This window comes from Nicotiana tomentosiformis, chromosome 1, assembly GCF_000390325.3.
Source record: "Nicotiana tomentosiformis chromosome 1, ASM39032v3, whole genome shotgun sequence".
Taxonomy (NCBI): domain Eukaryota; kingdom Viridiplantae; phylum Streptophyta; class Magnoliopsida; order Solanales; family Solanaceae; genus Nicotiana; species Nicotiana tomentosiformis.
The window spans coordinates 125159194-125183840 of record NC_090812.1 but is presented as its reverse complement, the minus strand read 5'-3'; the positions used below and the strand labels follow the sequence as shown (position 1 = coordinate 125183840).

Here is a 24647-nt window from a genome sequence, read left to right as displayed (position 1 = left end):
TTATCTTGTATATACTCATTAAATGAACGAGGTAACATAACGACAATTCATTCGGAAAGTATGCAGTAAGGTAAAATAAATAAACTTCTTACCAAAAAAGTATTAGAAATTTATGTTGCAGCCTTCACACGCAATTACAGTTAAAGCAACAAAGATAACCCATAAATATGAGTTTATTATTTCATGTTAAAGCAATACTTATACTATGAGAGACACAAAATCATCATCATTCAATTTTTTTTTTTTTGTGGCAATTTACACTTTTTTTCTTTCATTTTAATTTATATCTCATCCATATTTATTTATAATATTTATATTTTTACCAATATTTATAACATGCAGTTTTATGAATATTCATTTATAATATTTATAAAGTATAGTCTTGCGCATACCTAAGACTAAGTATTTCTTATATATGTATTTCATTTTCATGGCTCATGCAAATATTTGTTGAAGGCAAATATTCATTTTCATGGCTCATGGCTTATAAATTTCAGTTTGGGTTGTTTTTGAAGTTTTGTGAGTAAAAATTTTAAAAAATAATTTTTTATAGTTTTTTAAATTTTTAAAAATTTCCTAAATATATTTTCAAATAAAAATTAAAATTTTTATGAACATAAAAAAAAATAAAATTGTTTTGGAAAAATCTTCAACCAAATTGTATGTCCAAACGGGCCCTTCTTTTATTGATACGAGGTAAAAACAGAAGGTGAGATTATTACTAATCCCTCAAACAACTGTGCTTTCTCTCGTTTACTCTTTGCAGTCTTGCCTCGACTTCTTCACCTTCTTGCCCTTCTTTCTCTCATTCTGAGCTTCCATATCATCCCTATACCTTCCTCTCTTATACACCCACCAATTTTACCAATTACCACAGGATAATTTTTTTTTCCCACCCTAAACTTTGTTTCCCTGAAAGAAGGGTCGCGTCTGTATCCAATCTAACTAATACCCACAACAAAATCATCTTCTCCGCACCTTAGGTTTTTCTCTGTAGGGTTGCCGCGGTTGCATCCTTTATCCTTCTTTTCACTGATAAATACTGCTTGATTTTTCTCTGTAGGGTCTTCTTATCTAACTCGCTTTTATTCTATTTATCGACATATGTATCAGAATTGTATATTTTGAAAGCACCGTTTAAAAATTAAATTAGGTTAAAAAAAAAGAATCTTTGGAACCGTTCAATCGAATTCCCCCAAAGTTATGGTGTCTTCGATCATATGCCACGTGGGACCCAGTGAAGCAGAGACGAATCATACCCCATTCTACTCTCGAAAGAGATTAAAGCCTTCGGATTCACAGGGTTCTATTGAGGATGAAAATCCCGCTGATGTACTGTCTACAATGGAGTTCACTATTGGGTATTGCCTGATTTTACCATGTCTAATTTTTATTTTCAATTGGTATATTTGCACTTTTAGTCCCTACTTATTGCCAAATTCTAATTTGGTCCTTGTGATATATGGTTAAACACATTTAATTTTCAATTAAAGGAAATGTGCTCTTTTGATCCTTCTACTTGTAAATTTTCACAAATATAACGAATTGGTAACTGTTAAACCATTCAACTACACGTATATTGTATTAATTTTGTCTTGCTACTCCATATTTGAGGGTAATATAATTCTAAAAATAGTCTATATACCATATTTTCTATGTAAAGGGACCAAAATCACACTTTTTAATTAATTCAAGGTTACATATGCTGAGTGAATCTCAGGTTCAAATCGCAATGAAGGCAAAAAAGACACTAGGTGATTTCTTCCCATGTGCCTTAAGACTTAGTTGGCAGAGTTAGTGGGTACCTGTGCTGGGGAGGTAGCAAGTACGCACAAGTTGGCCCAGATTCCACCGACTTAACAAAAAAATGCGTAGTGAAATATCACAAGGACTAAAATCAGGGGAATCATAGTAGTTAAGTTGGTTGGCTATTGGCTATCTGAACTTTCACCTTATTGGTGAGGGTTCGATTACCCACCTTGTAATCCCCTTCCCCATTTCCCACTAGAAAAAAAACAAGGACTAAAATCAGAATTTACTAGTAGCAGATGGATCACAAGTGCAATTATCCCTTTTCAATTTTATGTGCACACTTCACACTATTTATGCTTTATTGTTGCTTCTGTTTTTCCGGGCTTGGTGTGATATTATCAGTTGCTTGAAAAATCTTGGTTCACCATTATGTGTGGAAATGAGTTGCCAGTCTAATGGGGAGATTGAGAATGTTTCATCGCCTCGTGATGTCGGTGGCAGTTCAGTGGGTGACAAGATCAGTATAGTGTACCCTCAACCTCCACTTGCAACCGGATGGATGTATGTCAATCAACAGGGTCAAATGTGTGGTCCTTACATTAAAGAACAATTATATGAGGGTCTATCTACTGGTTTCTTGCCTGAAGAACTTCTGGTTTATCCCATCTTAAACGGGACTATTTCAAATGCAGTGCCCTTAAAGTATTTCAATCAATTTCCTGACCATGTTGCAACTGGCTTTGCTTATTTAACTGTTTCGTCCGGACCGATGAATAAGTTCTCCGGAGTTGCCAAAGACTTAGGAGGAAATGGGGTGGAGTTGCCAACAACTTCCCCTTACTCTGACTCAGAGGCTAAACATGGAACTCATTCCTTGAACCAGCATATCTCGACCACTGGTTTTGTGGGAACAGTTGCTCCCTCTATGTCTATGGTACTTTCTCTTTTTTGTTCTGAGGTGATTCTCTTATAATTATTAATGTAATTATGGAATCTGGATGAAACAAATATACTTTTATTGTATTTTCTGCTATTCTGATTCCCTATTTATGACCTTCCTTTGCTTAATATTTTGTGTGAAATAGGACTACGAGGAATCGTGTTGGCTGTTTGAGGATCATGATGGGAGGAAACATGGGCCGCACTCTCTTGTAGAGCTTTATTCATGGTATCATTATGGTTACATTCTGGATTCAGTGACGGTGAGCCTTATATCTTCCTTAGCATTTTGTAAGTCTTTAACCTAGCACTATAGCACATGGTGCAGCTGTTTCTCCTACTATCCCACTCATTCTGCTGGAAGATGTTTTTTTTTTGTTGGATGTACCATTGGATTTTCTAAGCTATATGCGAAACTGTATCTATGTAAATGGTGCACCAGTTTTGATGGGTGGTGCTACTGATCACTTAACTTTTTCAAAATTCAATATGACTGGGTTTTAGCGGAAGTACAAAAGCTGGGAGAACTCTTTCAACTAAATATTAGTATTGTTTTTATAAGTGATATGATTTTTATTAGAGAAGCAAACTTGGGAGGTGGGGAAGTAGCCCCTTTTTTGAACAGTCAAGTAAGGGACAGGTATGCATTATTTGTATAGACAACTCAGGAGAAGAGGCTCTTTTTGTGATAATCTTGAAAGTAGGAACGTTATAGGATTCATTTCTTTTTTCTTGTTCTTTTTGAAAAGGTAATAGGATTCATTTCTATTAAGGTGAATTCTTAGAATTTCTGTTGCGACAAAGTTCTATTACCATAGTTAGTGCCATATTTCAAAGGTGTCTTGATCTTAATTCTGTGTGGGCCTGTTAGATTTCGATTATTCTTGTTGTCACTTTCTTCCTCCTGACTTCTGTCAGTTGGTCTTAGTTAACCCATAGTCTCTTCTCTTTTTATCCGCACGTTATTCCCGCACATCTTCTAATATCTCTAACTTTGCCAGTATAGCTTTCCTATATTCTTTGCTCTTGTTGCCGGGTTAAAGCTCTTGTCACAACTTGAAAAGGTTTGTTTATTAACTGTTTCTCTATTCTACTTTATATCATTTGTCCCACGTTGCATTCTCCAAACCAAACCCAAAGATACTTCACAATTCTGATAAGTAGTCTCCCCTTTTCTTATCTTCACATCAGTTGAACTTTATTTTTTCATTATGAATTATTCCCATGAGTTTCAACTGCTTCTCTTTGTTTTTCTAGCCTCATATAGCTCAATTACTAGTTTGGATTCTAGGCAGTTGAAAAGACTGTTCATGGTTCTCATCGCCAATTAGTTTAAAATCAAAGTTTGCATCCATAGATTGGTAATCACAAGAGAATCCTACTCTTAACTCGTCGCTTTAATTTTTTCTTAGGTTTCTGGACTAATTGTTTCAGTGTAAATTAGGGCCTCTACTTGAATTTTTTTGGGTACATTTGCTTCTCATTCAAACCTATTTATTTGCTTTACTCAGTAGGTTATTTTTTTTTTACACTGCTCTTTGAATTTTTGGTCCCATCGGAGTGTTGTGGCAATAATGCTATGGTAATGAAGCACTAATTAAGTTTTTTTTCTTGGTTTTGTGTTGATTTGAAGATTTTGACCTTTTTTTCCTCGTTGGCTGTATTATTGGAGATTTTCCAAATTTTTCATGCAAGGTGGCACCGAACCTAATTGGTATGTGCTCAATGTTTTCTTTTTCATGTTTACTTTTGCAGATACATCATGCTGATAGTAAGTTCAGACCCTTTACTCTGAAATCTTTAATAAGTAGTTGGACTACGGCTACCCCTGGAGCTCTTATGTCTAATTCCAATGGGCATGAGACTGCCTTTCTACCAGATTTTGTATCTGAGATTTCTCATGAAGTATGCTCACAGCTTCATATGGTGATCATGAAAGCAGCTCGTAGGACTCTGCTTGATGAGATTGTTAGTCATGCAATTTCAGAGTGCATCTCTAAAAAGAAAGATCGCAAGAAAGTCACTAATCAGTCTGTCAAAATGTCCTCCCCTAGTACCAGAATGGTAAATAACATTCAAGCATCAAATTGACATTTAGAATCTTGCGTGCTACTTATCATTTATGCTGTGAACAGTCTGCAGGTTTTAGTGGCAGTAAGGCCTTAGTTGCTCCTGAGAGCAGTACAAAAGCTCCTAATCTTCTTGACCAGAAATCTCCTACTGCTGAAATTTCTTTGCAGTCTTCAGGAAGTTCAAAATCTGTCGGAAGCTTTGAGAACTTTTGTGATTCTTATACAGTTGTTTGCAGAACGTTATTTGACTCTTCCATGCAAAGCATCTGGAATGCAGTCTTCTGTGACCATGTCTCAGAGTTTGCATCTGCGTGGAGGAAGAAAAAGCGATGGTCTCCTCCTTGTCCTATGGTTGAATCAAAAATTCTAGCAAAGTCGTACACCAATTGCACCACAAAGCTCTCTACTGAAGTTGTAAGTTTTTTATGCTGTTGTTTTTCCTGTCATTCTGCAGTGCTTATATATCCTGTCTTATTGACAGACTTATGATTTTGTAGTTGCAAGTGGAGGAAGAATCTTTTGGCTGTGATCTTTATTTACCTCCAGGGTTTGAGGAGAAGATTGTGACAGTGGATTTGCCTTCAGTGTTTTCATCAAAAGATTGCACCACAAAGCTCTCCACTGAAGTCGTAAGTTTATTATGCTGTTGTTTTTTCCTGTCATTTTGCAGTGCTTGTGTCTCCTGTCTTACAGACAGATCTATGACTTTGTAGTTGCAAGTGGATCAAGAATCTTTCGGCTGTGATATTGATCTCCCTCCAGGGTTTGAGACAAAGAATGTGACAGTGAATTTGCCTTCAGTTTCGTCATCAAAAGATTGCACCGCAAAGCTCTCTACTGAAAGCGTAAGTTTTTTATGCTGTTGTTTTTTCCTGTCATTTTGCACTGCTTGTGTCTCCTTTCTTACAGACAGACCTATGACTTTGCAGTTGCAAGTGGAGCAAGAATCTTTCGACTTTGATCTTGATTCCCCCCCAGGGTTTGGGACAAAGAAAGTGACAGTGGAGTTGTCTTCAGTTTCTTCATCTTTTAATGATGAAAAGGGGTTGTCCAAATCCAGTCATGCTATGGACTCTGCAGCTAATGACCGTATGCAACTTATCCTTGAGAGTGTATTGGAAGAACTCCACCTGTCTGCTAAGATGTCATTGGAAGAATACTTTACCAGCCTTTTGCATGAAGAGGTGACGGGAAAAGTTTCCCTTGAAGATGGCATGATAATCAAGGTGAATGTCTGAACTTGCTGTAATTTTTGTATACTTTATGCTCTCTCCCCTAGAAGAGGATAGGTGGTGGAGAGATTTTGTTGAAGTAATGCCTTACCTGCTAATGTTTTCCCCTGTACAATTGGAGACGCCAATGTGTTACCAAATATAGTGAATTTCAGCTTCTCAAGGAACAGTTTTATTCTGCAGGTTGCTGAGGACTCGAATATCTGTCTTGGTGTTGCAAGTGAAAATGATTCTTCTGATGCCATTTCGGTTTCAAAAAACTTATCATGTATAGATATTCAGAACACTTCACCGCTCGAAAAATCATTGCACCAGAACTCTATTGATACATACATGATTCCTTCATCTTATTGTCTTTCAAGTGCATTTCAGAAGTCTGCTTGTTTAGACAATGCCACCATAGATGAAATGACTGACGAGCTGCAACCACCTCAATGTGAAGCTGTTCCTGTGCAAACTTCTAAAGTTCGGCTTGCTAGGTCTGATGATCATATTCTGAGGATAGTATGGTATGCTATCCTGTCAAATTGCCGGCAGAAGTTACACGAGAAAGCACTGGGAGAGTTGAAATTTTTTCTTCTTGACGACGTTAGAAAATTTTTGACGACTTGGTGTTCTGCGAAGAGACGTGGTAAACCAGAGGATTCTGAGGTGAGTGCAAATTTTGGGCTTCTTAGTGCTGTCAGTTCAAAGAGTTAATTTTTTACCCCAGTTCAGTGAGTTAATCTTTTTCCTCAATTCAGTTAATTTTTTACCCTCGATTTGGAGGCTAATTTCTCCTTAGTTTAAAGAGTTAAGGTTTGCTGAATGTACTTCTGCTTTGTCAGGTTACAAGAAGCAAAGCATATAACGAGAAACGTGATAACTCTCCAGTTGCATTGAGCAAAAGCGTGGATGATTTTCCTAAGGCACCTACAGTAGCAGGGAAATACACATACTACCGGAAGAAAAAGTTGGTCAAAAGAATGTCAGGTTCTTCACTGCAGCCTCTCCCTGATAGAGACGTTGGCTTTCAAAAGAGATCTTCTTCCAAGTCAAGGAAACAAGATCTCTTGGGGGAGGCAACAGAGAGCACTAAAGGTGTCAATGCAGCTTCAAGTGTTAAGGAAATTGGGCTGAAAGAATGTCGCGGAGAGTTGTTCACTAATGCTTCTTCAGTTACTCCTCCATCATCGCTTATTAATTGCAACACCATCTCAGAGAAGGTTGCCTCTGTCTCCCGAGGTATTTCAGTTTTCCTGAGTTTTCTCAAATGTCATTATATTTTTTTTGTCATGTTTATCGTACTTGTACCAAATTTTGCAGCAGAGAGAAGTAATGCAAGCCGCAATAAACTGAAGGCTACTTTTGTCGTTGAGGACTCCAGTAATAATGGAAAGGTTGATGGAGACGTTGGCTTCAAAAAGAGATCTTCTAACAAGTCAAGGAAACGAGATCTCTTGGGGGAGGCAACAGAGAGATCTAAAGGTGACAATGCAGCTTCAAGTGTTAAGGAAATTCGGCTGAAAGAATGTCGCAGAGAGTTGTTCACTGATGCTTCTTTAGTTGTTCCTCCATCACTAGTTATTAATTGTAACACCATCTCAGAGAAGGTTGCATCTGTCTCCCGAGGTATTTCAGTTTCCTGAGTTACTCTATTCAAAAGTCATTATATTTCTTGGTCATGTTCGGTGTACTCAGTTATTAATTGTAACACTATCTTAGAGAAGGTTGCATCTGTCTCCCGAGGTATTTCAGTTTTCCCGAGTTACTTTATTCATAAGTCATTATATTTCTTGGTCATGTTTGGTGTACTGTACCAAATTTTGCAGCGGGGAGAAGTAATGCAACCCGCAAGAAACTGAAGTCTACTTTTGTTGCTGAGGATTCCGGTGATATTGGGAAAGTTGATGGAGACGTTGGCTTCAAAAAGAGATCTTCTAACAAGTCAAGGAAACAAAATCTCTTGGGGGAGGCAACTGAGAGCACTAAAGGTGACAATGCAACTTCAAGTGTGAAGAAAATTGGGCTGAAAGATTGTCACAGAGAGTTGTTCACTAATGCTTCTTTAGTTGTTCCTCCATCAGTGGTTATTAATTGTAACACTATCTCAGAGAAAGTTGCATCTTTCTCCAAAGGTATTTCCGTTTTCCTTGGTTACTTTTCTCAAATGTCACCAGAATGGACATTATATTTATTGATCATGTTTATCACACTACTAAATTTTGCAGTGGGGAGAAGTAATGCAAGCTGCAAAAAACTCAAGGTTACTTTTGACTCTGAGGGCTCCAGTGACAATGGAAAGGTAGCTGAGGTTGTGAACAGCGAATTGGGCACACTTGAAATGGAACCTTCTGCTTGTTTGAAAAAGACTCCTCAATGTTAGTGTTTAAGTATCATCTAAATTGTGCTCTATCTTTCCTTCGTTTATGTTATCACTGTTCGCATGATCTCCCATGTTTATTTCCTCTATAATAAGTCTTGTTTGGGCTATTGAGCAGTGGCCAAATTACCGAAGTTGAATAAGAGAAAACTCGAGAATAATATGTCAGCATCTCGTTCAAGAAAAATTCAGAGAGTATCAAGTGGTGCTGGCAGCCAAGCAGCAACGAAGGAGGTTGTTGTAGAGAAGAAACAGAAGGGTAAATCCCGGACAGCAAAGCATTGTCCACAATCAGATGGCTGTGCTCGATCTTCCATCAATGGTTGGGAATGGCATAAATGGTCGTTGAGGGCAACTCCTACTGAAAGGGTTCGTGTTAGGGGAATTACTATTGATCATATTCAATCTGTCAGTTCAGATGCTAATGGTTCTCAAGTGTTGAATGCTAAGGGAATTTCTGCAAGAACAAACAGGGTTAAGTTGCGCAACCTCCTTGCTGCTGCCGATGGTGCAGATCTCTTGAAAGCTACTCAGTTGAAGGTAACATGAGAATGCACTAAGTTATAATTTTTTTTGGATTTATTTGTTTTTTGTAATTTGTTATATACAAGTTACATATCATCTCTGTCTTTGTTAGGCGAGGAAGAAGCGCCTACGCTTCCAACGAAGTAAGATACATGACTGGGGTCTTCTTGCCCTTGAGCCGATTGAGGCTGAAGACTTTGTCATTGAATATGTTGGGGAGCTTATACGTCGGCGTGTAAGAGCATTATTTCCCTTCCTGAAGTACATTCCAGCATGCTGCTTTTGCCTAAGTCTTCTTCATCCATTTTGGTGTCTTAGCTTTGTTTAATTTGTGGCCAAATAGTTTTGTTTGATTGTCTGAAACACTAATCTCAAGTGCTCATTATTTGAACTGTTACTCAGTTTTTGAGCTTTTCAGGTATCCGACATACGAGAGCACTATTATGAGAAGATTGGAATTGGGAGCAGTTACCTTTTCAGACTGGACGATGATTATGTGGTGAGAAAGTATTTTGAGAATTCAATTTCTTGTACTATTTACTTGATGATACAGATTTCTCACATGGTTTTACTTAAGATAGAAAAAGAAACTTTATTAATACAGGAAGCTAGAAATTCTATTCTAGCTGTACTCTGTCTATATCTATCCAAAAAAAGCCATTACTCTTGGATCACACTGATGTAATGAAACTCACTCATCCCAAATCTATTTTGGTCCATATTGCTGTTAAAATGTTCTGGTAGTACTGTCTGATCGAAAAGACCATGTTATAGAAGCACGAAGGCAGACGCACGAAGGCATTATTTTCTTAGTGTTCCAAAATCTGGTAGTAATAAGCTCATTAAAAAGTCTTTCCCTGTATCCCGGACAATATCTCAGTGTATAGAGCAATGCAAAAAGGCATTATTTTCTTCTTCTGCTGCTCGAAAGCACTTTTTGTTTTTGGCTGAACTCCTCAAATCTTAAAAAAGTGCTTTGGCCCCAAAAAGTGCTTTTGGCTTCCTAGAAGCTTGGCCAAACAGACTATTACTAAGGAGCATTTATGACATGTCAAACTAGAAGTAGGATTGGTGTTTAAGAAACTATAATTAATAAAAAAAGATGATTCACACATCTCTCCTCAAGCCTTAAGTAGTTTGGGATTGAGGTATAGAGTAGTAGTTGTTGTACACATCTCCGTTCACCTTCCCTTATGTGTCAAATTTCATTTTTTCTGTAACAAATTACCTATCACTAGAATGAATCACTATTATCAGGATATTGACTTTTCACCCTCACAATCTTAACTAAAACATTTTGCAGACCATTATTTAGTTTACCTTCTTGTTTCATGTCAAGCAAACTAGGTAGAAGCTTTAGATGAATCTAATGGTGACAAATGCAACTGTCTGTAATTAATATAGGTTGAAAGCTATCTGTCCAAAATAAAAATGGAAAAAAGAAGTTAATAGCTTTAATTTAAGATTTTATTTCCATATTTATTTAATCTGTACTTCCATATGTTGCACCTACGAATGGAAGCCAGAAACCTAACAGGAATGAGAAAGAAAAAGCAAATGGAAACACCCTAAGAGGTTGGCCTAGCGGTTAAAGAGGTGGAGTAACAACAATAGTGATCAATGCTCGAGCCCCAGCAAAGGCGACTCTAGGTGAATTTTTCCCATCTACCTAAATAATTGGTGGGTAGAATTACCTGATACCTGTGGTGGTGGGAGGTCGTAGGTACTCAACGGATTAGTCAAGATGAGTTGACTAAAGATGTGAAAACATGCACAACAATATACGAAGTTATTAAATTGGAAAATCACACAAATATACGCACAAAAAAGATTGAGATCTGGAGTTTATCTTTTTAACAAGGAAAAAGCCTGTAGAAATATTACAAACACCTAAAGATATGTATTAATCAAATTTAATACATAACACTAAGAGCTTCTCATTCCTGAAGCAAAACTAAGTTGAATGAGGGATTAACACTTGGCCTACTATGGGCAAAATCTTTTAGGGGTAAATTGGTTATCTCACCGATTGATTGGAATCTTTTGGGTATTTAATGGTTTTGTGACTTAAAGAATTGAATACGGAAGATTTATGTAGTGTGTGAAACATATACTTAGCAAGATCACTAGTAAAGAAATCAAGAAGTAATTATTTCCGGATCTTATGTTCTTTAAATGCGCAGCTTATCAGTCAAGACACCTGGTTGCAAACGGAAGATATTAGTTCACTACCCGAAAAGCCGAAAGTTAGACCCCAATACTGAAGTATGGTCTAAAGAAGTCTAACACCTAGCTACAACAACAACAACTACCCAGTAGAATCCCACCAGTGGGGTCTGGGGAGGGTAGAGTGTACGCAGACCTTACCCCTACCCCGGAGGGGTAGAGAGGCTGTTTCCGGGAGACCCTCGGCTCAGAGTCTAACACCTAGATAATTGCTTATTAAGGTTACGTAGTGGAATTGGACTTGTTCCCATTCTACAAACCAGATTGATCTACATATTAGGTTTGTTATTGAAATGAGATACACTTGTATAGAGCTGAATGGATACATATAGTTGAATAATTGATTGATAAATTGAATTGTCAAGTTTTAAATGGTGTAATAACTGCTTAATGGAACCACATGACTGTTCAGTTGAGCTGGATCTGAAAATCAATTGCTACTAGATTCCCAAACATGGGGATTAATATTTGGGAAAAGGACCAAGTATACCCCTCTACTTTCATATATTGTCTATATTTGTCCTCCGTTATACTATCAGGCCAAATTTACCCCTACCGTTATACTATCGGACCAAATTTACCCCTACAATCAGCAAACTTTTAAAAATACTCCTTGATCTGTTAAGTAATCCAAAATCTCCCAAATTCCTTTTATTTAAATCACTTGTTGTTCTTCTTGGTCCACTAATTTTGAAATAATTGGCATTTACCTGCTTTCTAAATTAGAGAAAAACAAATAAGAGAAAAAAATATTAAATAATACAACCGAATAAACAAAGTATAGTAAATTGAAAAATCTAAATTAGGTAGCTTTTCTAAATTTTAAAAGTATTTACAACATCCCAATTTTAATGATTTCGTTGCACCAAATGTATGGAGACTTTGCAAGTATTAGTGATTGAAGTTGAAGTTCCTCGGAGACTTTACATTGTCTAATTCAACTTTGCTTTAATTAAATGCCTACACATTATGCACTCTTAAGTTAGTCGATCGAACTCTATACTAACCAGGCAATGACAAAATAAATTTGAATATACATGTACATACATGATGATCAACTGCATATAATACACTATAGACCCACTAAATTCTACGGTGTGTATATGATTGAAAAATAAAAAAAATTCTAAACCAATTTTATTTATTACAAGAAGAGAAATGGGTGCATTGGTAATTAAAAAAGAATTATGAATAATTTGTATAGTCTAGTAACTTTAACATTCACATCAATAGTAATTTTTGAAAATAATGGAGCAAGAAGAACAACAAGTGATTTAAATAAAAATAATTTGGGAGATTTTGGATTACTTAACATATCAAGGGGTATTTTTAAAAGTTTGTTGATTGTAGGGATATATTTGGCCCGATAGTATAACAGTAGGGGTAAATTTGGCCTGATAGTATAACGGAGGTTAAATGTAGATAATATATGAAAGTAAAGGGGTATATTTGGCCCTTTTCCCTTAATATTTGGATTGCTAATTCTTGTAATTGAAATTGCTGTTGTTTGTTTCTGAATGGTGGATGCAATTCGCACTTTACCAGGGGCTATAGTGACCGTGATAACCCTGGGTATAATGCTAAGTCTAAAGGAATACTCCTCCAAATCATGCAAATTTTCTGGGAGTTAAGTCTAATTAATTCGATGTTGAAACAATAGTCATATTATGTTGTATATTATGAGAATTTGATGGAGATTGAACCAACATTTCTTAATAACTGACTGATTCTTGTTCAGGTTGATGCAACAAAACGTGGTGGTATAGCCAGATTCATAAACCATTCTTGTGAGGTAACGTTCTTACCGTTAGAATTACATGACTCTGTGATATGAAGTAAGTACTGCAGGTTTTTCCATTCAACATAACGCCATCCGTTTGATTTTAATGAATGTTGCAGCCGAATTGCTATACAAAAGTTATAAGTGTTGAGGGTCAGAAAAAGATCTTCATATATGCTAAGCGGCATATTGCAGCTGGTGAAGAGATTACTTACAATTACAAATTTCCTTTGGAGGAAAAGAAGATCCCCTGCAACTGTGGTTCCAAGAGGTAATATTTTGGTCGAAGATTGAATTCTTAGCTAAGGTTTTCTTTTTTGATAAAGAAATTCTTACCTAAGTTTTTATTGTCTCTGCGATATAAAACACGAGGTATATGACGGGAAGAAATTTATTGCTAGTTTTATCCTGTGTTTGATAGTTCTGTTGGTGAAACACAATCTCCTTAACAAGATGACAGTTGACGAGTATGTTTTTTTTTCCTTTTCTGGATGACATTTGGACAAGACTTGCATATTAATTCTCTGGATTGTATAAATTTGTTGCGTTTTAGCTATCAACTTGTGTTTTTGTTCAAGTGCATAACTGTTATACTCTCTGATTCTTTTCCAAGCCGTTTATTTCTCCAGCGATGTCTTAAAACTGTTATTTCTGTTAGCTTTCTTCACTCAGTCTTGTTAAGGATCAGGAAAGGCCTTAGCTTATTTTGTTAATATATACATGACTTATTAGGTGTCGTGGCTCAATGAATTGAAATGGAAAGGAGATGCCAGATCTGATGTGTTCTGCTGCTGTATTTAGGTATCTTAAATTTACTTCTGAAGTTTCTTGAGTTTAATCTTTTCGCTGTCTGTTTTCGTATATACTCACTTCTTTTTCTTCTTCTTAGGGTCCTTTCTTGACTGATGGTTTCCAAGAACACTCGCTCTGCAGTTTTGCAGACAGATATTGTCATCATGTACATATAGTAAGCAATGATGTTGTCAATAGCAGCTCTTTTTTTACTGTTTCTAGAAACCAATTTATACCTTGTAGTGGAATTATTGTTTTCTGAATATAGCCATCTTTCCCTACTTGTGTTTCATCTGCATTTTATTTTGTCACTATTTTTGTTGTATCTCAATCCTGCTCCAGCATATGTTGTGCCTCTGAATTGCTGTAGATCATCCACTAGTAGATTCCTTTTCTCCCGTCTGTAATTTAGACAATCTACTGCGTCTCTTCCAATGCTTCAGTACCTGGATTAAGATGAGATATATGTATTGCCTCTAGGTGAGGAACATATGGAAGTTCTTTTTGGTTAGGTCTTTGTACACATCAGGGATCATAAAGTCAGGTGTGTCTAAAGGTCCAGGACCTCGACCATCAGAATCCTGGTGGTGGAATGATGAGGTACAAAGAGTAAATAAAGCTAAAAGAGAGTGTTATAACTATAGGAAGTTGCCAAAAGCAGAAGAGGAGAGAGAAGCCTTTGCAGAATACAAGAGAGGTAAATAGGAAGCTAATTAAGCTATTAGTGAAGCCCGAGAGGAAGCTCTAGATGGCTTGTACCAAAAGGGGACACGAGAAGGGGAGAAAGAAATGTTTCAACTAGCACGACTGGGAGGAAGAAAGATAAGGATTTAAACTAGGTGAAATGTATTAAAGACGATTCTCAACAAGTGTTGAAAGGAGATAATGAGGTCAAGGAGAGATGGAGAGGCTATATTGATCAATTTCTCAACTCTAACTAAGGCTCGAACCGAGGGTCTCTTGGACACAGCCTCTCTACCTGCACAAGGTAGGGGTAAGGTCTGCGTCCACACTAGTCTCCCCAGACTCCACGTGTGGGAATATAGTGGGTATGTTGTTGTTGTTGCTCAACTCTAACTAAGATAATAACATTTTAGACCTCCACACATCTGTGTACACAGGAACTTAAGCTACACTCGGAGAATTAGCGACAGAGGTAAAGGATGCTATGAAAATATGAAGATTAGAAGAACTTGTGGTCCATATAATATCCCTATAGAGGTTTGGAAGTGTCTTGGAGAGGTTGGAGTAGAATGGCTTACCAAGCTGTTCACCGCTATACTAAGAAGTGGTGTAGGATACCCCCAGAGTTGAGGAAGAGTACCCTAATCCCAATTTATAAGAACAACGGAGATATTCGAAGTTGTTTGAACTATCGTGGCATTAAACTGACGATTCATACATTGAAACTTTGGAAAAGAGTAATAGAGCGTAGACTTACAAACACGACAAGAGGGACAGAGAATCAATTTGGATTTATGCTAGGTAGATCTACAATGGAGGCTATATTCTAGTTAAGAAGATTGATGGAGTTTATCGCGAAAGGAAGAAAGATTTACGTATCGTGTTCATTGACTTAGAGAAAGTATATGATATAGTACCACTAAAGGTCCTTTAGTGGGTGATAAAGAAGAAAAATTCATATTAAACATATAAATGCCATAAAGGACATGTATGAAAGAGTCGTCGCTAGCGTGAGAATAGTAGTAGGAGATACAAAGGAGTTTCCCATAACGGTGGATCTACACCAAGGATCAATGTTGAGACTCTGCTTGTTTACCCTATTTATGGATGAGCTAACCAACACAATACAATATAACACCCCATGGTGCGCGTGATTTGCTTATGATATTGTGTTAATTGACGAAACCAATGAGGGCATCAACCAAAAGCTTGAACTATGGAGAAACACTTTAGAGAGTAAACATTTTAGGATAAGTAGAAGTTGACTGAATACATGCACTGCAAATTTAGTAAGCATAAAGTTGAGGTGAGACTAGAAGGTATTACAGTGCCAAAATATATGCAATTTATATATCTAGGATCGTCGTTTCAAGAGAATAGAATGATAGATGAAGATGTTACTCATAGAATTTAGATCAGATGGTTGAAATGGAGAATTGTTGAGTGTTATGTGATGGAAAGATGCCTACTAAAGTGAAATGTAACATAACAACTATAAAAGTGACAATGTTATGTGGTAGTAAATGATGGGCTGCAGAAGCCCAACATATCCACAAGATGACTATTGCAGAGATATGAATATGAAAATGGATGTGCAGTCATACAAGATTAGATAAGATTAAAAATGACTATATATGTCATAAAGTGCAAATAGTACGCATTGAGGGTAAAATGGGAGGTCCCGTGAGATGGATTTGGCCATGTCCTGCGTCGACCTACACATGCACCAATCTGTTGGTGTGAGATTATGATGAGTGAAGGTGTCAAAAGGGGACAAAGTAGATCTAAAATCACATGGATGAAAGTTATCTCGAAAGACCTACAAATTCTTGGAATTAATGCAGACTTAGCTAAAAAAAAGACAAAATGGAAGAAAGAGATTTATATAGGTGATATCTATTAGTTAGGAATATGTTTTAGTTTTGTCAGAGAACATCTTGTATTCTTATTATTATTACGATTATTTATATAGAATTATTTTGGTACGATTATGACATGAGTTGAGCTGAAATGGAGAAGTGAAGATTCATGTTGCCGATCTAAACTTGGTTGGGATTGAGACATAGTTATTATTATTGTTGTTGAACGATCGGTGTAAATGTTAAAGTACTTCCATCTTTCATTCTGAAAGGAAAAGAAATAGTGTCAATTGCTCTTTATATGTATTGCTTGTTTTCTTGGTACCTATTTTGTCAGTCAGCTAGTGAAACCTCTTCATTAATGGGTTCAAGAGACAAGAGTGGGTTGCTCTAGTGGTGAGCACCCTCCACTTCCAACCAATATGTTGTGAGTTTGAGTCACCCCAAGAGCAAGGTGGGGAGCTCTTGGAAGGAGGGAAAAAAAAATGGGTTCAAGACATTTAGCTTAGTTGTTGATGTTATCACTTAAGCGACAGAGCTTACCCAGGAATGATATGAGTTTCTCTCATGCTACTTGGAGAGGTTATTATAGCCGATGAAGGGCCATCTCATTGAGAGGGAAGTCACAGAGGCTATCAAAGTGGTGTAAAGTGGTGTTGGCACCGATGCTACAGAGCTTCACATAACGCACACATGTGTATTGTACAGTGGCTAGGAATTTCGTCAAGGATATTCAAATTTTAAACAAGTTCGATGAATGGTGTACCAAAATTTTTAGATTAAACTACGCAATATTTAGTTAAATAATATTTTTTTTTTAAAAATAGAACTATAATTTTATAAATCAAAATTAAAATAACAAAAAGACAACGTTAGAAATTTTACTTATAAAAGTAAGTATAAAACCAAAGAAAACAGAGAGTCGAAAGGATTTGTAGTTTGTAGAGAGCTTTTGTTGAAATTTGTTTTATAAAGCTTGACTTTTAAATTATAATTTTTTTTTAAGAAATAACTTTTAGTTAAAAATTAAAATTAGTTATCTATTTCTACACAAATTTTAAGTTTTAAGAGTTATTTTATTAGGATTTTTTTTAGATTGAAAAAGAATAAAATAGACCATACATGGTGGACTCCGTTTAGTTTTAGTAGAACTTTGAACCCGTGAAAAACACGTCATTTTGAACACCCTGAATCGCTGAACTGCCTCACTCAACTGTGTTAAGGGTGTTCAAAATATAATAAATAATCATATAAAGTAGTATTTAACTTATATACGCAGTATAATATTTCGGCGAAGGGTATGCGCTTGGCTACCCTTGGCGTAGTGTGGCTACGCCACTGATATTGTATATGCATTAATACATGGATATCTATGTTTGTGTGTGTATGTATTGTCAGTTTTCAGTGTTTTGATTCTAGACCTCTCTTCTTCTTCATCATAATCTCTCTTTGCTTGTGTGTGCGGTGTCTCTCTATCCTCCTGTTTTGTTGAGACAATTGATTTGGTTGTGTTCACCTTTTACTTTTGGCAATATGAAGAGTTATTCACTTGAGCTTCTTCGTGGTTGCATTTGAAGGTTGAATGTAGAAGGATCTGTACGAATTCCAAAAATGTAATACAATGCACGTATAAGACATAACCATTGAAGAATGGATGCTAATTTGGAGATGGATGTGGAGATTGCAAATCTTAATATAAGCTTTTTACGCCCATATGCTTTATTGTAACTTTGTTTTGCCAATTTGATGTCATTTCAGGGTTTGCCCTTGCAACTCTTAGTCGGGCGATACAAGATGCATACTCGTACTTCGGGGTTTACACATTCTTGTAAAAGGACGATGAGTGTGTGCCCCTTGCATATATTCTTGTAGATATCACAGTTGCAGATGAGTTCCTCCTCTTAAGAATTCAAAATCGGTTGTGCTTTATTATGCAATTTCAAGGCAATTTTTTGGAATTATATATCTTGTACAGACATACATTATAAGTATACTTCACATTTTAAGTATGATAATATATCATATTCAGCTTCACAGAATTCAGAGTACTTTTTGGTTTTTTTGGTTGTTATGTTTGAGATATCTTGTCAATTAAAGTTGTGTGAGAATTCAGTAATGCTTTTAACGGTTATTGATGGCTCTACTTATTTTCTTCAAGCTTACATCAAAGAGTCAATATGCTGTGTTTTTTGTGAATTTAAGTCTCCGTAATCTTTGCAGAGATACAAATGCTATAATGTGGTAACATAATAAGAGAGTATGCTCAAAATTCTAGTATGCCTTAATGTTTTTGAGCTTGAAACTTAGCAATCATGCGCAAATTCAAGTTGCTAAATCTAAATAGCATCCCTAACTTTTTCTTAGAGTTAAAACCATTTTCTAGTCTTGGGCTAACAATTCCTTAGACTGCAACGGCAAAGGTCCAAGTGTGGTTATTGTCAAGTTACTTGCAATTTAACAAAGACAACATTTTTTAAAGGTTCAGTGAAGTGGACGCAGATGTTGTAAAGGATATTGTTTTATTGTTGTTCTTGCCTTAGACATGAGTCATGACGTGATACCAATCCTAATTATTAATGACGCAGGAACAATCAGGTATTGCATGCCCATTCAATATTTTGCTTAGATGATGATGATGTGGGTTGACATCTATCTGGTACGTGTCTTCTATCCTCTATTTGGTTTTCTGCCTTCCACCCAAGCTGCAATCTAATTCGCATAAATGAATGCATCAAAGCGATGGAGGTTTCTTGCAATTTGCGAAAACACAAGTAATTGCAACAATGATTAAGCAGTTCTCAAGAAACTTCCATCCCCGGTTCTTGATCTAGGCACATGCCACGGGTTCAAACCTTGCTACAGACAAGCATGATAAATAAGTGAAGGGTAAAATAGCGTATTCCTTATCTATTGAGTTTCAAACAGCGTGTCACTAGCCTTCAGTGATTTCTCGTCTATCCAAAAAAAAAAAACCTAAAGAACCTCCAAGGGACAGCTTCTGTATGGGTTCAAGTGCATTGTCAGTTTGGCCGTGGGTAAATAATCAAATGGGGCAGCTCTTCGTTCATGGTAATATAATATATCACAATTTAGGGTGGAGCTCGTGATCTGAAGAGAGGGGAGGGTTTTTTTTGGGGGTGGGTGGGGGTGGGGGTGGGTGGGTTGCAATAATAGGTGAGTGTGCTGAAGCCCTTTTGGTTCGCACCTATACTTTACATGTACTCTTCATTTTGATTTCGCCTAAGTTACTCGCATGAAGATCTTAGTTTCGAGAGTCCAAGTCAGGGATTGGGTTGAGAGGGTCATAGTTCTAACTCCTATATACGTAGCTAATGGCCGTAAGACTTCTATCCATCCATGTTGAAGTTTTTGAGAAAGCAATTCTTTCAAAATACGATTAAAACCAACATGATCGAATACACCTTTTTCGGGTTCATGCTAAAATCCAGTACATTTATTAGACTCCAAGTTCAAGCTGGCACGCTTTTGATTTGTTGAAATTCAGGTTGATGTGTAATCAAGAACGGGTGGGAGACCAATCAATCGCCAATTTAACTGATTCAATCACCGAAAAATACTTTAAACGTATCTTTTTGCCATTCAAATGATTATTGTACCCATATACACACGCCCAGTATGCATGAATTTTTGGGTACATTAATCAGCTTTCTAATTAGTCTAGAGCCTTACTGTAGCCAACCGATCGTTTGATGTTAGTCTGCTTTAGCTCAAATTTGATGGCTATTTTGGTTTTGACTCTGTGGCATCTTTGCAAATATATCATATAATGTCACAAGTGAAAGACTCAAAACTTGAAAGAAAATGTCAGGAACTCAGACATTCAAAAAATAAATGCTGTAGGCATTTTGTAGCAAAGGTTCCAAAACGAAACAAGCAAGAATCTATTGCTTCAGGAAGGGAACAGTATAGATGGTTGCTTGTTGAGGTAGGAAGATTGTTGATAAAATAGAAAGAAAAGGGAAAGAGGTGGCATCGTGTAGGAGAAGTCCTTTTTATGGACAATATCATCTTTGGATCGAACTAGATTCCCCATACAAAAGAAAAAGATCCCCATAATATAAGGAATGGTTTATTTTTGGCTAACTAGGTTGAGGTAGGCTCCACTGAATCTGTACTGGAGTAGATTCCGAAATCCTAGGAAAGCATCAAAATCATCATTACTAGTTTCAAACAATATGAGTAGTGGATAGTGTCGTATTATTACCATCTTGTATTGGAGTGTTGTTGATGAGTAAGAATCTACTCGCATTTGTTATTTATATCAATAATACTAGTTTTAAGTATATTTTCCATCCCAATTTATGCGGCACTATATCCTTTTTACTTTCTTCAAAAGTATTTTTTTCCCATGCCTAATCTAAATACTCTCATACAAATTGAGAGGAGTGGGAGGGAGTACTAAATAAGGTGTGTTGATGTGCTACTTTATTTGGTAACTCCCATCTTTGTTCAAAGTGGGAGAAGAGGCTGGTCAATAGCAGGGTGTCATAAATCCTTAGCAAATGCGATTATTATGAGAATCAGAATAGATGTAAAAGCTAGAGGATGGACCCAATTGCTACGTATTTAAAAGCCATTTGAGCCATGTCATTTAAGCTACTTCCCCGTTTCAATTTAGATGATGTAGTTTGACTTGATACAAAGATTAAGAAGAAAAAAAAAGGTTTTTGAAGTATGTGGTCCTAAAAGCCTAAGGGAAAATGCTTTGTGGGGACATGACATCTGTGTGGCTATACAAATTTCTCATTAAGGGTAAAGTGAGTAAAATAAAAAGTTTAAAGTTAAATTGTTTTCAAATAAGGAAATATGTCATTCTTTTTGGAACAGATTAATAAGGAAAGTGTGTCATTTTAATTGAAGCGGAGGGAGTATCATTTTGTTGTTTAAAGTGACAAAGTGATGCGAAGCGAGGGGTTACTGCTCCGTGAGTGAATATGCGATTCAAAAATGTATGTGCTTGAATTCTCAGGTTCAAATTTTAGCGGAGGCAAAAATATTAGGTAATTTTTTGCTATCTATCCAAGCCTTGATTGGTAGAAACCAGTGAGAGATAATAGGTATCTTGTGGAATTAGTCCGGTGTATGCAAAGTGGCCTAACGTCATAATTATTTAAAAAAAAAGGGTGTGCTTGAAACCTTGACTAGCGCGCAACTTGCTTAAACGAGAAGTAGATTCTTTGAATCTCAACTTTGAAAAGTAGGATTGATATCGGCATCATTTTTTATTTGAACTGAATTAGTTATTTAAATTGAAGTTTCATCGTTATAGCTCTAAACTCATATTTATGTGGTATTTTTTGATTTTTGTGAATTGTGTGCTTCATTTCAAAGAAGTTTTGCTCTCTAAATCAAACAATCTTGTAGGTCTTTTGCGCTTTTCACTTTAAAAAGCACGAGGAGTGAACATGAAAAGTCGAACCATTTCTTGGAGCTAAGGGTGTATAGACAGGTCTATTTTGAGGCTCCACGGGTGGGTAGATAGGATCTATTTTGTGACAGGCAATTTGGTCGATGTTTGGATTGTATGTAAGCTGGAACAAAACCAATTGTTGGTTTACTTCTTTTTTAACATTCATATTTTGGTCAACCCGTAACACGGGAGTTGAATTAAATAATAATGATGATGATTGTGAGCACAGATCTTGAGAACCACTTCTGGATGAACTTTAGGTTATAGTTTGTCTTTGTCCACTTCTGATTAAAAATTTATGGACCGTACTTGTGGATGAAAGCATTAGAGAGAATCTAAAAAGTAGAGATTGATACAAATATCTGAACTCTCAAATAAGCTAGGTTTTTGTGTTGTTGGAGATTTCCACCTTTGAGTTGTGCAGACTGGAGAAAGTGTAGTTTGGTTGATGATGAGCGTCTGATCCTACTGCAACGGACGCATATGTGTTCAACAAATATCACTATTATATATGTAGATGATACTCAAATTTCTCCCTTAATCTTATTTGGAAAAAAGGAGAATTTTTAGGTAAATAATTTTGTTTCGCCCACCTAGACTAGACTCTCTTGTCTTCCCCTCTATCCACACCAAGCTACTTGCTTGCCCATTCGTTCCCAATCCTTTTTTTTTTCTTCCCAAAATGCGTTGGACGTCTCGGCTAAGTCGCTGCCTCGCCTTGGCTACTCCAGTGCTCGTCTGTACGTAGTATAGAGCATTTTACTCTGCTGTTGAACAGCGGAAAGCATGGAGTAAAAACGAAGAATTTTTTTTTTTCCCTAAGAACAAAGGAACTTACAGACGGGGCATTTGTGGGAACTAGCCCGCAGGAGAGCTATTGAAAGGTGATAGAAACACTAGAAGTGCTGCCTCCCCTTGGCTGCTCTCTAGTACGTCCCCATTTGGCAGCATGTCATGTGGTCTGCCTGAAACGAGGATGAGGTTAGTTCTGTTGTTTCTTTCTGAATTTTCCTAAAGTATGGTTACGATTATTTTAGTGTAGTTCATTATTTGTGATTTTATATTACAATGGAATGTCTTATTTACTATATTAATGTATAATACGTTATGCTAATTAATTTAAACAAAATTTTGTGAACGTATGCGAAAGAAAGAAAATCCTAAATGAAAAACCATGAATAGCTTACCAGCAAGCTATCTTAATGTTGGAGATCTCGAGAAAAAAATCATAACGTAGTAGTCAGATCATAATAACACCATAAACTGTTGTTTATTTGTATGTTTATGCCTATCATTTGTGTCTTTTTATTCGGGTGTCTAAATCCGTTTGGACACCACTTAATTCTTTCGTTCTGAACTGGCTTAAAGAGAGGAAAGTATATGTCTCATCACTCATGTCACTACACATGCAACAATTTGGTATATTTTCTGACTTAGGCTGTTCTATTATGAATCCGGAACCAAAATAATGTATTTTTGGACTCAAGACACAAAAATATGTGGAAAAAAAAGGTTAGTGACCAAAATACATATAGCGCCATTTTAAAGGGAGCTATATTTGAATATGAAAAGACGGTCAGGTATAACGCCGTTTATTGAGGCGCTATAGTACTCCTCCCCCCCCCCCCCCCCCCAACCAAAAAAATATTATTACAAACAGCGGTCCCCCCATTAACGACCAAAAAATCTTGAGTAGACCCCACTCGTCCCGCAAAAAGTAAAGATTCTCGGTTCCACTTCCTAACTAAGGCGTTCTCTCGTTGTGGGTTGCCCGTTTCGGCTCCAAATCACCAAATCTTCAACTTTCCAAAAACCTTAAATCGAGGTATTCCGACTTAGTTTTTGTTAAAACTTGTATAAAAATGCATATTAGTTGTTTTTAATGTGTTCTATGTTGTTTTGTGATTGTTTTGCGATTTAACTAATTTGTTATTTTTATCCGGACTATGATATTAGTGTGCTAAAAAAATTAGTAAAAATAGAGAAATTATTATTAGTTGTTAAAAAAAATATTAATTAGTTACTTTTTACTGTGGTATATGTATTTTCGTGAATGTTTTGTGATTAAATTTATTTATTATTTTTATCCGGTTTAGATTATTTATTTACTTAAAGACTAGTAAAATAGATAAATTGTTACTTTAGTTCCCTCTAGTGGTATCTTGTGGCCTAATGTAGTGCTTGTATTTGTAATGTAGTGCCCTTTTAGCGTAGTAAAATGTAGTGTCCTTTAGTGTAGCATCCTTGTAGTTATTGAAATTAATCATTTAAATATCTATTATACCCAAAAATACGTCAAAATAACTGATAGTTCAAATACAAACTTTGCCCAATTCTAGTCAACAATCGTAAGAAAATAACATGAGAAAACAACAATATTTTCCGGATACCTTGGTGCTACTTGGCCTCAAATATCGAGCGCAGAACCCATATGTAAATATTTAATAATTAAATCTTGTATAATTATAAAAATTAATTATTTAATTTTATTATAGTCAAAAATAAGTGAGTCATAAATAAAAATATATAATAATAAAACTAACATATACAATATTAAACTAACATATAAATAATAAACTAACATTTAAAATAACAGACATGTTGAGTGATAAATCGAAAAAAATTTCTCATCATGAAAACAAGAATTCAGGATATCTTGGTGCTACTGGGCCTCAAATATCGAGCCCAGAATCCATATGTGAATATTTAATAATTAAATCTTGTATAATTATGAAAATTAATTATTTAATTTTATCATAGTAAAAAATAAGTGAGTCATAAACAAAAATATATAATAATAAAACTAACATACAGTACAGCTTTTCCAGAAGATAGCATTTGCAGGCGAGCAGCTTTTTCAGGTCGACAAGACAACACACATAACGTAGTATTTAACCGCGCTATGCTTCGCGTGTTTAAGATTCTTTCGGGTACAATACAACTTTTCCAGAAGATAGCTTTTGCAGGCGAGCAGCTTTTTCAGGTCGACAAGA

At 36.1% G+C, this 24647-nt stretch overlaps 1 protein-coding gene across 9 annotated transcripts; it reads left to right on the top strand.

Annotated features, from left to right (window-relative positions):
* Nucleotides 1-721: 721 nt before the first annotated feature.
* On the top strand, nt 722-21882 carry LOC104096417 (histone-lysine N-methyltransferase ATXR7). 9 transcript variants are annotated; one of them, XM_009602778.4, is made up of 22 exons: nt 723-1361; nt 2155-2686; nt 2838-2954; nt 4447-4755; nt 4827-5177; nt 5261-5392; nt 5477-5608; nt 5693-5989; nt 6179-6646; nt 6823-7219; nt 7301-7606; nt 7807-8112; nt 8206-8355; nt 8476-8897; nt 8995-9117; nt 9301-9381; nt 12847-12900; nt 13008-13159; nt 13621-13689; nt 13778-13855; nt 17982-18879; nt 21609-21882. In XM_009602778.4, the coding sequence occupies exons 1-19, from the start codon at nt 1204-1206 to the stop codon at nt 13640-13642; spliced, it is 4509 nt and encodes a 1502-aa protein (XP_009601073.1). In that variant the 5' UTR covers nt 723-1203; the 3' UTR covers nt 13643-13689; nt 13778-13855; nt 17982-18879; nt 21609-21882. The 9 variants fall into 9 exon arrangements, with proteins under 9 accessions (XP_009601074.1, XP_009601076.1, XP_009601075.1 ...); XM_009602777.4 differs by having other exon boundaries at nt 2155-2710; nt 7304-7606; XM_009602775.4 differs by having other exon boundaries at nt 2155-2710.
* The last annotated feature ends 2765 nt before the right edge of the window (nt 21883-24647 follow it).